General features: G+C 41.6%; 1 protein-coding gene across 1 annotated transcript in view; it reads left to right on the top strand.

The window, feature by feature from the left end:
• Window positions 1-6,769: 6,769 nt before the first annotated feature.
• The window catches only part of LOC115123638 (glutamate receptor 1-like), a 116,441-nt gene continuing 109,425 nt past the window's right edge, over window positions 6,770-13,785 (top strand). The window contains exons 1-2 of the mRNA XM_065023943.1: window positions 6,770-6,983; window positions 7,182-7,316. Of these exons, the coding sequence (XP_064880015.1) occupies window positions 6,899-6,983; window positions 7,182-7,316 (220 nt within the window). The 5' untranslated portion in view covers window positions 6,770-6,898. The remainder of the gene's footprint in view (window positions 6,984-7,181; window positions 7,317-13,785) is intronic.

The following is a 13,785-nucleotide window of genomic DNA, read 5'->3' as shown; positions in this document are numbered from 1 at the left end:
GGGTCTACAGTGAAGCCTCTAGCGATGCAGTGCCTTAGAACTCTGCACCACCCAGGAGGCCTGATAATGTAAGCTTGGAGAAACCTCTGTGACTTAAACTGCAGGGAGCTGCCATAATCAACATCCACAGCACCTGGTAAACAGTGGGTTAACTGTCTTGCTCAGGGGAAGAGCGACAGATTTTTACCTTGTCAGCTCTGGGATTCGATCCAGCAACCTTTCAGTTATTGGACCAACGCTCTAACCACTAGGCTAGCTGTTGCTACACAGAGCTGTAAACCCTGTGTAACTAATGTCTCTTTATGCTAGGTCTTGGAGGACGTCAACAGACAGACCTATCTATCCACTGCTTGTGAGTTAGTATTCTTAGGGAACACAAGACATGATACTTTGAAATTCACCATACTCCCATTGTTGGGTAACACATGTGTACATCAGAGGAGGCTGGTGGGAGATGCTTTAGAAGGACAACTCATTGTATTGGCTAGAATGGAATCAATGGAAAGGAGTCAAGCATGTTGTTTCCATGTGTTTGATGTGTTTGGTACGATTCCATTCAAGCCCTTAAAATGAGTATTTCCTACTATAGCTCATCCCACCAGCCTCCTCTGGTGTACAGGTCTCCAGAGTATACAGAGTTCTCTGGGTAAATAAACATTCTTCAAGCACTGGGAGGAGTGCTGATTTGATAGTTGTGTTTCTTCTGTTTCACAAAGTATTTTTCTGACTAAATCAATCCACTCTCATTGTAGCAATACACTCAGTACAAAAGCCATAGTCAGACATATCCTCAGTTATTCATTATACTGTAGTTTGTGTAAAAATGGCCTGAACTTAAAACTCTAAGATGCACAATCAAAGCTTCTCTCTCTCTCTCCTTCTCACATCAAGGACTGAACAAGAAAAACTGATGAAGCTAGTCCTTCACAGACATATTTGACAGTTTGATTCTTCCACCTCATCATCCCATCTTCGGGAAACAATTCTGTGCGCCTCATTTTGAGACAAACACTTCCTCTTGCCTCCAGCAAGAAAAAGATGTGACAGTTGAGATACCGAAACAAAATGGATATGAAAGGAGGAAGGCATTTTTCTATATTTCTTTTATTTTTGCACCACCCACTACTTTGTGTGATAATGACGGGAATGACCGTTGTGCTTTCTGTACGGCCGTAAATGCACTGAGACCTACCAATGGGCACGGACGCCAGTTCAACGTCTAATTTTGATTTACATTTGTTTGAGTTATCAACAAATGTGAATTCAACGTGAAATCAACAAAAAAAAAACATGTCATTGGATTTTGGTTAAAAGTTGGGTGAAATTTGTATTTTATTTTTAAAAGTCCCTTACATTGATGATTTTTTCAAATCCAATCAGTTTTCTACATTGATTCAACATCATCGCATTGAATTTCTGGGTTGAAATAATGTTGATTCAACCAGGTTTTGCCCAATGGGTTCCTGTCTCACTGTCTGCTTGTCAAAGATTTAAAGCTTTTATAAGTATAATGGTGCTGAAAGTGTGACCTCTGGAGCACCAGTGGATGAATCTGGCTCTTTCACCTTTCTCACAGGCCAGGGGAAACAGCCAGGGGGTCTGAACATGGGAGGGGGATAAAAATGCTTTTAATGTGCTGTGAACAACAACAACAACAACAACAACAAAAAAGCACAATCAATATGACAAAAAAGTTGAAGCATGATGGATGTCAGCTGGTTGGATAGTTTGTTCCATTATTCATCTGTTTAATATTTCATCCATTGTCCTCTTTTCATAAATGGGCACCACATGGAAATTCGTCGCGCCCCGGGACTTGACAAATTACTGCACATGGATGTACAAAATGGGCCTGCCTTGTTTGTGACTATTTGTCGTGGCCGATCGCCAACCTCAGACTCAACCAGTCTTCCCACGAGTGATTGCAGTGGTCAACTGGTACGATTAATGCTTGTACTATTTGAATCTGCAACTCCTCATTGGTAATGCTGGAGACTCACTGCAACGGTTTTCTTGTGGTGAAGGAGAAGCGGACCAAAACGCAGCGTGGTGGTTATTCATGTTCTTTAATAAAGGAACTAGACATGAAATAACTAACAAAACAATAACTGTGCGAAAACCTAAACAGTCATATCTGGTGCAAACACAGAGACAGGAACAATCACCCACAAAACCCAACACAAAACAGGCTACCTAAATATGGTTCCCAATCAGAGACAATGACTAACACCTGCCTCTGATTGAGAACCATATCGGGCCAAACATAGAAATAGACAAACCAGACACACAACATAGAATGCCCACCCAGCTCACGTCCTGACCAACACTAAAACAAGGAAAACACACACGAACGATGGTCAGAACGTGACACTCACATCTCCCTCACTAGCTTTAAGCACCAGCTGTCAGAGCATTTTACAGATCACTGCACCTGTACTTAGCCTATCTGTAAACAGCCCATCTATCTACCTACCTCATCCCCATACTGGTATTTATTTATTTATTTTGCTCCTTTGCACCCCAGTATCTCTACCTTGCACATTCATCTTCTGCCGATCTACCATTCCAGTGTTTAATTGCTATATTGTAATTACTTCGCCACCATGGCCTATTTATTTCCTTAACTTACCTAATTTGCACTCACTGTATATAGACTTTTTGTTTTCTTTTGTTCTACTGTATTATTGACTGTATGTTTTGTTTATTCCATGTGTAATTCTGTGTTGTTGTATGTGTCGAATTGCTACGCTTTATCTTGGCCAGGTCACAGTTACAAATGAGAACTTGTTCTCAACTAGCCTACCTGGTTAAATAAAGGTGAAATAAAAAATAAAATAAAAAGTAAAAATGTAAATCCCCAAAGAAACTTGTGCTTATTTACTTATGACTTACTTTCAGTCTTTCGGATGGTTACGTTAAACGAGTGTCCTAACTCTCTGTGGTCAGTAAAGATCCCTTGGCACATAAAAGTAGGGGTGTTAACCCCGGTGTCCTGGCTAAATGTCCAATATGGCCCTCATACCATCACGGTCACCTAATTATCCCCAGCTTCCAATTGGCTCATTCATCTCCTCTCCTCTGTAACTATTCCCAAGGTCGTTGCTGTAAATGAGAATGTGTTTTTAGTCAACTTACCTGGTAAGTGTTAACTAAGTTCAGACTAAGAGGTCAGCGGGATTTACCCAGGAGACAGTTCAAATCCTGGATAGTTCATTCAGCAGCAAACACGTTATCATATAATGCATTACCATCCCATGATCTTTAGCATAAAAGGTGAAGCGGAAGGTAGCCTAGTGGTTAGAGTGTAGGGGCGGCAGCGTAGCCTAGTGGTTAGAGTGTAGGGGCGGAAGGTAGCCTAGTGGTTAGAGTGTTGGACTAGTAACCGAAAGGTTTCAAGATTGAATCCCCGAGCTGACAAGGTAAGAATCTGTTGTTCTGCCCCTGAACAAGGCACTTAACCCACTGTTCCTAGGCTGTCATTGAAAATAAGAATTTGTTCTTAAACTCACTGGCCTAGTTAAATAACGTTTTTTTTTATGGTGATGCTTACTGTATGTTGTTGCCAGTTTTGAGGGTCTAAACATATGGTCTGATGTTGAATTCTCACACACCAGTCCTATATCCTAGGTTCCTATGCACTATTTTCTTGTTCATTTTGCTTGCTATGGGAGGCTTTTCAGTGCTAACTAAATTATACAAAAAAAAAAGTCAAAACTCAATTATTCAATGTAGAGTATTATTAATGTATTACTTATGAATATCAATGATATAATTGTATTGTTTTTCAACAGACTCTCAACAACTACAATAGCCAACTCACATAAGGCATATTCCTGGCACTTGCTTCAGAAGCCCAATTACCATGAGAGAGGACAAGTGAATTCCCTCTAAAACAGCCACGACATAGAAATGTCCAATTCCTCCCTGGTGTTACTACTACTACGTATAAAGTGAATATTTAATCAGTAAAAGCCTGTAATTGTAAACTAACAAGACACTGTTTAGTAAAAAAAAAATTGCATTCCAAAGCTTTTTTTTTTCTTCTTTCCCTACAGTTTGTAATCTAATGATCTCACAGTGGATAGTGTTCATGCACCATTCTCTCTTAATTACTTAACAACATAGTGTAAAAGCTCAGCATTCCATCTGTTGCATGGATATCAAAGAGGGTGTTCCGCTATCCAGGAACACATCTTATCCAAGTGAATATTACAGATCTCGATGTCACGCCCTGACCATAGAGAGCCCTTGGTTCTCTGTGGTGAAGTAGGTCAGGGCGTGACTAGGGGGTGTTCTAGTTCAATATTTCTATGTTGGTGCTTTGTATGGTTCCCAATTAGAGGCAGCTGGTATTCGTTGCCTCTAATTGGGGATCATATTTAGGTAGCCATTTTTCCCACCTGTGTTTGTGGGATATTTTTTGTGTTTGTGCTTGTAGCACCACTGAGGTTACGTTTCGTTCCTTATTAATGGTTTTTTGAGAAGTTTCACTGCAAATAAAGATGTGGAACTCAACACACCCAGCGCCCTTTCCTTATTACGAACCTGACACTTGAACATTATACTATTGGTTTAAAGGGAGTGTTTATAATATCAAGTGTCTTAAAAAATATATATAAAAATTAAAACATTAAATGGGGATTTAAAATATCCATTATCAACTAAGAAAATACAAAGTGATAGTCACTTGTGCGCGTGTGTTTTCCCGATTCCAGGTATCATACTGTCATCACGTGCTTAACTCAAGATGACAGTATAGCCCGGTGAGGTATAGTCAAGGCATTGGTTCTGCGAGCTAACACAAATCTTCAAGTATGACTTCATTAAGGTTATACACTTCATGCAGGAGTTGTTCACCGAACCATTTTTGCTACACATGAAGTGACAGTGATATCTTGCCTTCCTCCTCCTACTCATCTCATCACTCATTCTATACTGTCCAGTACCATGGTGACATTCCTGTGGAAGTGACATGTACACATATTCTCTCTAAACACATCCACAAGTGAAAACATATTCCTTCTTTACCAAATACTATATTGTTTGTGTTCTAACAAATAAACTGAGATGTTCATCTTGCAGAAATATGTATCTTCTTCTACGCATTTTGAATTTAACAATGGCTGACTCTTCTGGTTGTGAAATTGTGTGATTCATTATTGTGGTGAAAATGCCATCTTAATTCTCTATTACTGTCACCTATTTACTGATGACTCATGATTCACAATATGCATCAAATCTGAATCTAGAATTCAAGGTGAAGAAATGTGTTTGACACTGCATCTTGCATAATGTGTTAGGAATACCACAAAACAACATGCCATGGATGTAAACACAACGAACGGGCTTCTACAGTCATGTCTGAGATCTAGAGAAAATAATTGGCCCACAGCTAGCGAGATTGATTCCAACAGTGTTTAAATTCCTCAGGTTTGTAATGCATTATGTCATTCTGCATTTAATAGATGCAGTGAATGCACAATGCATTCATCCTTTATTCATTGTCTGGTTTTCAACTGTTGAAAATCAGGAAGTTAGGGATTTAACATTAGTCTATTTATGAGCTCGTGCTGTGGGGTTGCTATAGAATTGTGCAGTAGATGCACGTGACAACGTTGTTTTAAAATGTTGTTTTACCGCTAGCATGGTGACAGTATACACTCAGCACTGTGGATAAAAATATGTAAGAGATTAGTGTTAGTATTTGTTATGCAAGTAGGCCTATCACAAAGCCAGTAGCCCAGGAAATGTTTCTCCCATTTGCAAAAACCTATAGCGCCAATAAATATTCTGCTGTCCAAAAAGAGCAGTCTCTAAAAATCACTTCTGTGTCCGTGTCTCTCTCCTGATCCAAAGTCATAAGACTCCAGACACGAGAACAGGGGTAGGGCCAAACGAGGTAGTAATGAGGCTATTATCAGGCCAACACGTCGTCTGTTAGGGCGTTCATTCATTTCCGATGTCCTGGATTAGAGTGCGCGCAAAGAGTTGATCTCGGGTCGGCTGCATATTAAGACAAAGCCGCATTCTTGTTGTCTGATTTCTGATGTATAGGCAGAATTTAAACGCTGTGCCGTATATATGTTATTATGTGACAGAGCAGTTGTGAGGGGCAGGCCTAAATACTGTATCTTTCAAGAGATGTATGACTGTAAAATACCGCATGTTAAAATACTCCGTATTTATTATCTTACTGTGGGTCTACACCTTGATGTCCGTCGCAAAACAGCCTCATTAGGCTATACATTTGTGTTCTGTAACTTAATAATAACATATGTATGTGTCATAAAATAGTTAACTATATGTGTCATTGTTTTCACTATACTTGTGTACATACGATGTAATTAACTAGTTAACTATATGTGTCATTATTTTCATTATACTTGTCTACATAAAATGTAATTAACTGGTCGATTTAGGTTGCCATTTGCGACCAATCATAGACCGGTAATGAGCTGCTTGCACAATCATTATGCCATGAACGTCTTGGCAACTCCACTACTGGTTTATTAACAGTCTGGGCAAGGAATTTGGGCATTCCCAGTTCTGTAACGATTTATCTAAGCTTAATTCTCATACGATACGGTGACAGAATGTTCAGAAAACCATCATGAGCTCGCATTTAATGCTGACATAATCGAAGCTCCGCAGTTTATATCTAAAGTAGGTAGGGCTCCGTCTGCTTGTGTATTGACACCGTCATTATCTTTAGCTCTGCGCGCACCGCAGACAGCGAGAGAGAGTGCGCCAGGCTAGGGAGAGAGCGGTTGTGACTCAAGCTCTGCGAATTCAGTTAGTCTACTACAACTATGAATGCATTGTGAGTGGCTTGTGGGCAACAGAAGCAGACCTTTATTTGGCATTTGTTTCTTTTTTCGTCGCCAATGCAAAAGGAAATATGCAGCGACGACTTACCTTGGTCTTTGTTAGTTTTTGTGTTGGGTTTTGCGCTGGTTCAAGTTTCCCAAGTAATATAAATATAGGTGAGTATTATCAACACGGAATGCTTATTATATCACTACTGCGTCCTGTCGGTTTGACATCTAAACTGCTGCGTAATTCCAAAGTTGCAAGACAGTCCCCATTCGTCTTATTTTGTAATAGGCTACGTTAAAAATATTCGTTGTTTGATGACAGTTGATGTGAACCCTTTTCAATGATGGCCTTTGTCTTGCACACAGGGGGATTGTTCCCAAACGGCTCACACGAATATGAGGTTTTTCGGTTTGCACTCTCTCATCACCAGGATATCCCCAAACTGGTACCACAAGTGGACATGGTCGACACAGCAAGCAGCTTTGCTATGACATATGCATGTGAGTTTAGCCTTTATCTCCCTTAATGAACAGCACATGTACAGATGCCATATCTTAATTTGATCATCCTGTTGTCGCAGGAATTTTCCTGCATTAGCAGGAAACGCAAACGTGTACTGTTTTCGAGGTTAAACAAAGTTAGAAGCCTTTTGCATAATCATTTCCAATTTCAAATTTCAGACTTGATTTGCCCAAACCCCTATGGAAAAATGTCCATTAATTATAATCTACATAACAATTCACATTAACTGTTGCTGCGGGATTGTTTTCCTGTTGTGTGAAACTGGCTCAAATTAAGATATGGCATCTGTCATTTTTTAAACGTGTATTTATTAGGGATCCCTATCAGCTACTCTTCCTGGGGTCCAAACACAAATAAAAGAGTACAGTACATCATATAACATTATTACACCACTACATATCTACAATACAAAATGTATAATACCACCACACAACAATATTACAATGTACGTGTGTGTAGAGTGTGTGTGCTAGCGTGCATATGCGTTTGTGTCTCTTCATAGTCCTTGTTGTTCCATAAGGTGTAGTTTAATACGTTTTTTATTGATTTTTTAAAATCAGATTTTACTGCTTTCATGAGTTAATTGATGTGAAATAGAGTTTGTAGTCATGGCTCTGTGTAGTACTGTGCGTTTTCCAGAGTCTGTTCTGGACTTGGGGATTGTGAAGAGACCCCTTGTGGCATGTGTCGTGGGGGGGGGGGGGGGGTCTGCATGGGTGTCTGAGCTGTGTGCTAGACAGCTCTATGTTTTTCAACATGCCTCTCACAAAGACAAGTAGTGATGCAGTCAATCTCTCCTCTACTTTGAGCCAGGAGATAAAAAACATGCATGTCATCGATGTTAGCTCTCTGTGTACACTTAAGGGCTAGCCGTGCTGCTCTTTTCTGGGACAACTGTAATTTGCCAAAGTCCCTCTGTGGCACTCGACCATATAATTGGTCAGTAGTCCACGTGCAACAGAACTAGGTCTGGTAGGACTTGTTTTGGTGATAGAGATGTCAAGAAAGCAGAACATCACTCTCCCCATCTTAGCTACTGTTGCATCAATACGTTTAGACCATGTCAGTTTACTTAACTAGGCAAGTCAGTTAAAAACAAATTCCTATTTACAATGACGGCCTAGGAACAGTGGGTTAACTGGTCTAGGAACAGTGGGTTAACTGCCTTGTTCAGGGGCAGAACGAGAGACTTTTACCTTGTCAGCTCGGAGGATTCGATCTAGCAACCTTTTGGTTACTCAACCCAACACTCTAACCACTAGGCTACCTGCCGCCCCAATCCAGGGTTACTCCAAGCAGTTTAGTCTCCTCAACTTCCTCAATTTACACAATATTCATGACAAGATTTAGTTGAGATTTAGGGTTTAGTGAATGGTTTGTTCTTTGTAATTGACTAACTGACTGCAGTGCTTTGTAATTGACTAACTGACTACAGTGCTTTGTAATTGACTAACTGACTACAGTGCTTTGTAATTGACTAACTGACTACAGTGCTTTGTTATTGACTGACTGACTACAGTGCTTTGTAATTGACTAACTGACTACAGTGCTTTGTAATTGACTAACTGACTACAGTGCTTTGTAATTGACTGACTGACTACAGTGCTTTGTAATTGACTAACTGACTACAGTGCTTTGTAATTGACTAACTGACTACATTGCTTTGTAATTGACTAACTGACTACAGTGCTTTGTAATTGACTGACTGACTACAGTGCTTTGTAATTGACTAACTGACTACAGTGCTTTGTAATTGACTAACTGACTACAGTGCTTTGTAATTGACTAACTGACTACAGTGCTTTGTAATTGACTGACTGACTACAGTGCTTTGTAATTGACTAACTGACTACAGTGCTTTGTAATTGACTAACTGACTACAGTGCTTTGTATTTGACTAACTGACTGCAGTGCTTTGTAATTGCACTGAATCGTGTTTTCACTTTGATGACAGTTAGTGTTCGAGGTGTTCAAATGCCGTCTCCATTGCATTAACACCTGTTGCTTTACTAAATGTCAACGATAGTGTCAGTAACCTCTTCTCTAACATTCTGTCATAATGATTTTGGAGGTACAGTAGGGAAATGATCCTGTCTAGGCACTCATTTGAAAGGATCCTGTCTAGGCACTCGTTTGAAAGGATCCTGTCTAGGCACTCATTTGAAAGGATCCTGTCTAGGCACTCATTTGAAAGGATTCTGTCTAGGCACTCATTTGAAAGGATCCTGTCTAGGCACTCATTTGAAAGGATCCCGTCTAGGCACTCATTTGAAAGGATCCCGTCTAGGCACTCATTTGAAAGGATCCTGTCTAGGCACTCATTTGAAAGGATCCTGTCTAGGCACTCATTTGAAAGGATCCTGTCTAGGCACTCATTTGAAAGGATCCTGTCTTGGCACTCATTTGAAAGGATCCTGTCTAGGCACTCATTTGAAAGGATCCTGTCTAGGCACTCATTTGAAAGGATCCTGTCTAGGCACTCATTTGAAAGGATCCTGTCTTGGCACTCATTTGAAAGGATCCTGTCTAGGCACTCATTTGAAAGGATCCTGTCTTGGCACTCATTTCCAGGAATCTGCAGTTTTCTAAAAGATAAGAACATTTTAAGGCACCATCTGTTGGCGTCATGCAGTTACTTTTTTGACTTTCATGTCGTCTATAAGTTAGTGCTTTCTGAAACGCATCCCAGTTGGGCAATAATGGGTATTTTAGGCGCCCCCAAAAAAACACGACGGAGAGATATTATTTGATTGATCATAGCAGTCATGAAACGTGTGAATCAACAGGGAGAGTTGAGCTGTATCAGCGTCATTCTGTGGAGATTATGTGAAATAGCACATTTAGGGAACCATAATTATGCCAATATGAAGATTATCTGGAAAAACATGACGTTTCAAATTGACTACATTTCCTATGTGTCTCAATTGAGTAACATAGAATAAACTCATTTCAGGCACTCCCTGTGTTCCCACAAGCTTCCAATAATTGTAACCTTGCAATGAGAAAGTGGAAGATGGAATGAGGGAGGAAACATTAAAATTGCACACAGACAGCAAACCCAACGGTACGGACCGTTTTTCTGTGGACAGGTGAAAGAGGCGGCTTGCAGTTGAAGACTTGGTATTCTGATCATGGGTCCTAATCTCTCATCTCCTGGAGATATTATGTTATGATTGGATGAGTTTTATGACTTGCTTTAGACACAGTGACCAGTCAGTATTGATTTGGTTTTTGAATGTATCCTGATTGGCTGTTCTCTCTCTCTCTTAGGAAATTCACTTTTGTGCAACCTACTTAGAGTTAAGGAAACTTTAAGAGAAAAGATCAGGGGGAAATTAACTTAAGGTATTTTTTGCAACCAGACCACCCTGGGCTCTTATTAAAAGAGATCAGTGATTCAGTGTTGTTCCTGCCAATGCCTCCTCATTCTAGACATGTGTGAGCCGCTTATGACATCAGGATTTGCATTAGGAAGGAATAGCAGCGTTTCATCAGTTGATTTAAAAAAAGACGCAGACAATCTGGAAATTACCTTAGCAATTCAGTGTTTGTTTTATTTTCATTTTCTTCTTCAGACAACTCAATGGATCATAGTCATGAGCAACATCATACTTCCTTGGCTGTATCAGACAGGGGGGAAACCTATTCATGGGTTTCACAGACTCGTCACTCCATTGATATAGACGTTATCAGCACGACTGACTCCCATTGTGACTGTGCTACCACGGACATTGTGACTGTGCTACCACGGACATTGTGACTGTGCTACCACGGACATTGTGACTGTGCTACCACGGACATTGTGACTGTGCTACCACGGACATTGTGACTGTGCTACCACGGACATTGTGACTGTGCTACCACGGACATTGTGACTGTGCTACCACGGACATTGTGACTGTGCTACCACGGACATTGTGACTGTGCTACCACGGACATTGTGACTGTGCTACCACGGACATTGTGACTGTGCTGCCCCAGGTATTGTGACTGTGCTGCCACGGACATTGTGACTGTGCTGCCACGGACATTGTGACTGTGCTACCACGGACATTGTGACTGTGCTACCACGGACATTGTGACTGTGCTGCCACGGACATTGTGACTGTGCTACCACGGACATTGTGACTGTGCTGCCCCAGGCATTGTGACTGTGCTGCCACGGACATTGTGACTGTGCTGCCACGGACATTGTGACTGTGCTGCCACGGACATTGTGACTGTGCTACCACGGACATTGTGACTGTGCTACCACGGACATTGTGACTGTGCTGCCACGGACATTGTGACTGTGCTACCACGGACATTGTGACTGTGCTGCCCCAGGCATTGTGACTGTGCTACCACGGACATTGTGACTGTGCTACCACGGACATTGTGACTGTGCTGCCACGGACATTGTGACTGTGCTGCCACGGGCATTCTGACTGTGCTGCCCCAGGTATTGTGACTGTGCTGCCCCAGGCATTGTGACTGTGCTGCCCAGGTATTGTGACTGTGCTGCCCCAGGCATTGTGACTGTGCTGCCCCAGGCATTGTGACTGTGCTGCCACTGGCATTGTGACTGTGCTGCCCCAGGAATTGTGACTGTGCTGCCCCAGGCATTGTGACTGTGCTGCCCCAGGCATTGTGACTGTGCTGCCCCAGGCATTGTGACTGTGCTGCCCCAGGCATTGTGACTGTGCTGCCCCAGGCATTGTGACTATGCTGCCCCAGGCATTGTGACTGTGCTGCCCCAGGCATTGTGACTGTGCAGCCCCAGGCATTGTGACTGTGCAGCCCCAGGCATTCTCAATGGGGGCCAATGGGGATTTTTTCTTAAGAACACTAAAGTGGCTTGGCAATACAATTATATTTCTAAAGTAAGCAAATCATTCACAAGAACCCCTTTTTTTTGTCATCAGTAAGATATTGTCATATTTACTTTAGACAGATGGCTATGCTACTATAATATAGCAACCATCATCATTTAAAACAACTAATTGAGTTGCCCAGGGTGAGTGGGAGGAATGACAAGCCATATTAACAGTTACAATAATAACCGTATATAGTAGAACAATAACAACATCCAATGAATATATTAGGACCATTAACTAGGCTACCAAGGACTCAGAGACACCATTGGATGTCTACCAAGTTGAAGGATTCATGTATATGAGGTTATTCAGGCTAATGTGTCTGCATGCGTCACACACACACACTCACAGCCGTCTACATCCAGGGTCTCAGAAAATGCAGACACAGCTTCCTGCTTCTCCCAGGCAGCACAGCATCACTCACCTGGTAGAGAGCGCCGAGACACATGGCAAATTCAGTTAGTGGACAATGGACAGTTTCTTGTGCCACAAATGACCTGAGGTGTCCCACATAGCTATAAGTCGGTACCGATAATCCTTAAAGACTGAAACATTTCCATGTACCCTTCATGGTTCCAGTGCAGACTTTCTAGCCACCTCCCATAAGGAGGTTGAAGCAGAGAGGAAGAGGTGACGCGAGAGACGAAGCAAGAGGTTTTACTCCGCCCAAAAATCTGTTCACAAAAAAAAAATAAGCCCACAAAGTGAGTCATTTTTGCATGGAGGTCAATGAGAGACTGTCGAAATGGAATTGCTAATTTTCTATGTGAGGCTTATTTGGTCGAAAAATAAGTTTTGTAATGGTTTGGTTGTTACGAATGCACTGATTTAAGTGGACACACGTAGCATTTCGGCAACTTTGAAATAAAAAAGTTATATTGGCTGTTGTCATAGAGATAGATAGAAGACTCATCATGGATATAATACATTTTAGCATGGACATTGCCAATGAGGGCTTCCACCATTTAAAAGTAGTCAACTGGGTGGGGATTGTTATAAATTGGGAGCAATCAGCCAATGAAGAAGAAGAAAATGTACTACTTTAAAATGGAGATAGTCTCAATGGCACTGGCTATGCTGTCACAGATGCTATAATGGAGCTGTTGTTCACATGTGTATCTGCCCTCTCATTGGCTAGAATGGTCCCACCTGAGCAGCAGTAAAATAACAATAACGAGTCTATATACAGGGGGGTACCGGTACAGAGTCAATATGCGGGGGGCACCAGTTAGTTGAGGTAAGATTTACATGTAGAGAGGAGTAACAACAGAGAGTGGCAGAGGTGGAAAGAGGGGGGGGGGGGGGGGCAATGCAAAAAGTCTGGGTTGCCATTTGATTAGGTGATCAGGAGTCTTATGACTTGGGGGTAAAAGCTGATGACTTGGGGGTAGAAGCTGTTTAGAAGCCTCTTGGACCTAGACTTGGCACTTTGGCGCTTTGGTTGAAGCCATAATGTCATGCTGTGTATCCTGACATCAGGCCTTTAGAGGGCAGTGTTGGGGCTAACACTAAATAACTGCTGATAGTTACAGTGTATTCTAGTCCAGTTAAACCAAGTGCTGCTTGTCTCACTCTCATACAGAGAGAGGGA

The sequence above is a fragment of the Oncorhynchus nerka genome, linkage group LG10 (genome assembly GCF_034236695.1).
Source record: "Oncorhynchus nerka isolate Pitt River linkage group LG10, Oner_Uvic_2.0, whole genome shotgun sequence".
In the NCBI taxonomy this organism is placed as follows: Eukaryota; Metazoa; Chordata; class Actinopteri; order Salmoniformes; family Salmonidae; genus Oncorhynchus; species Oncorhynchus nerka.
This window is presented reverse-complemented; position numbering and strand designations above follow the sequence as displayed.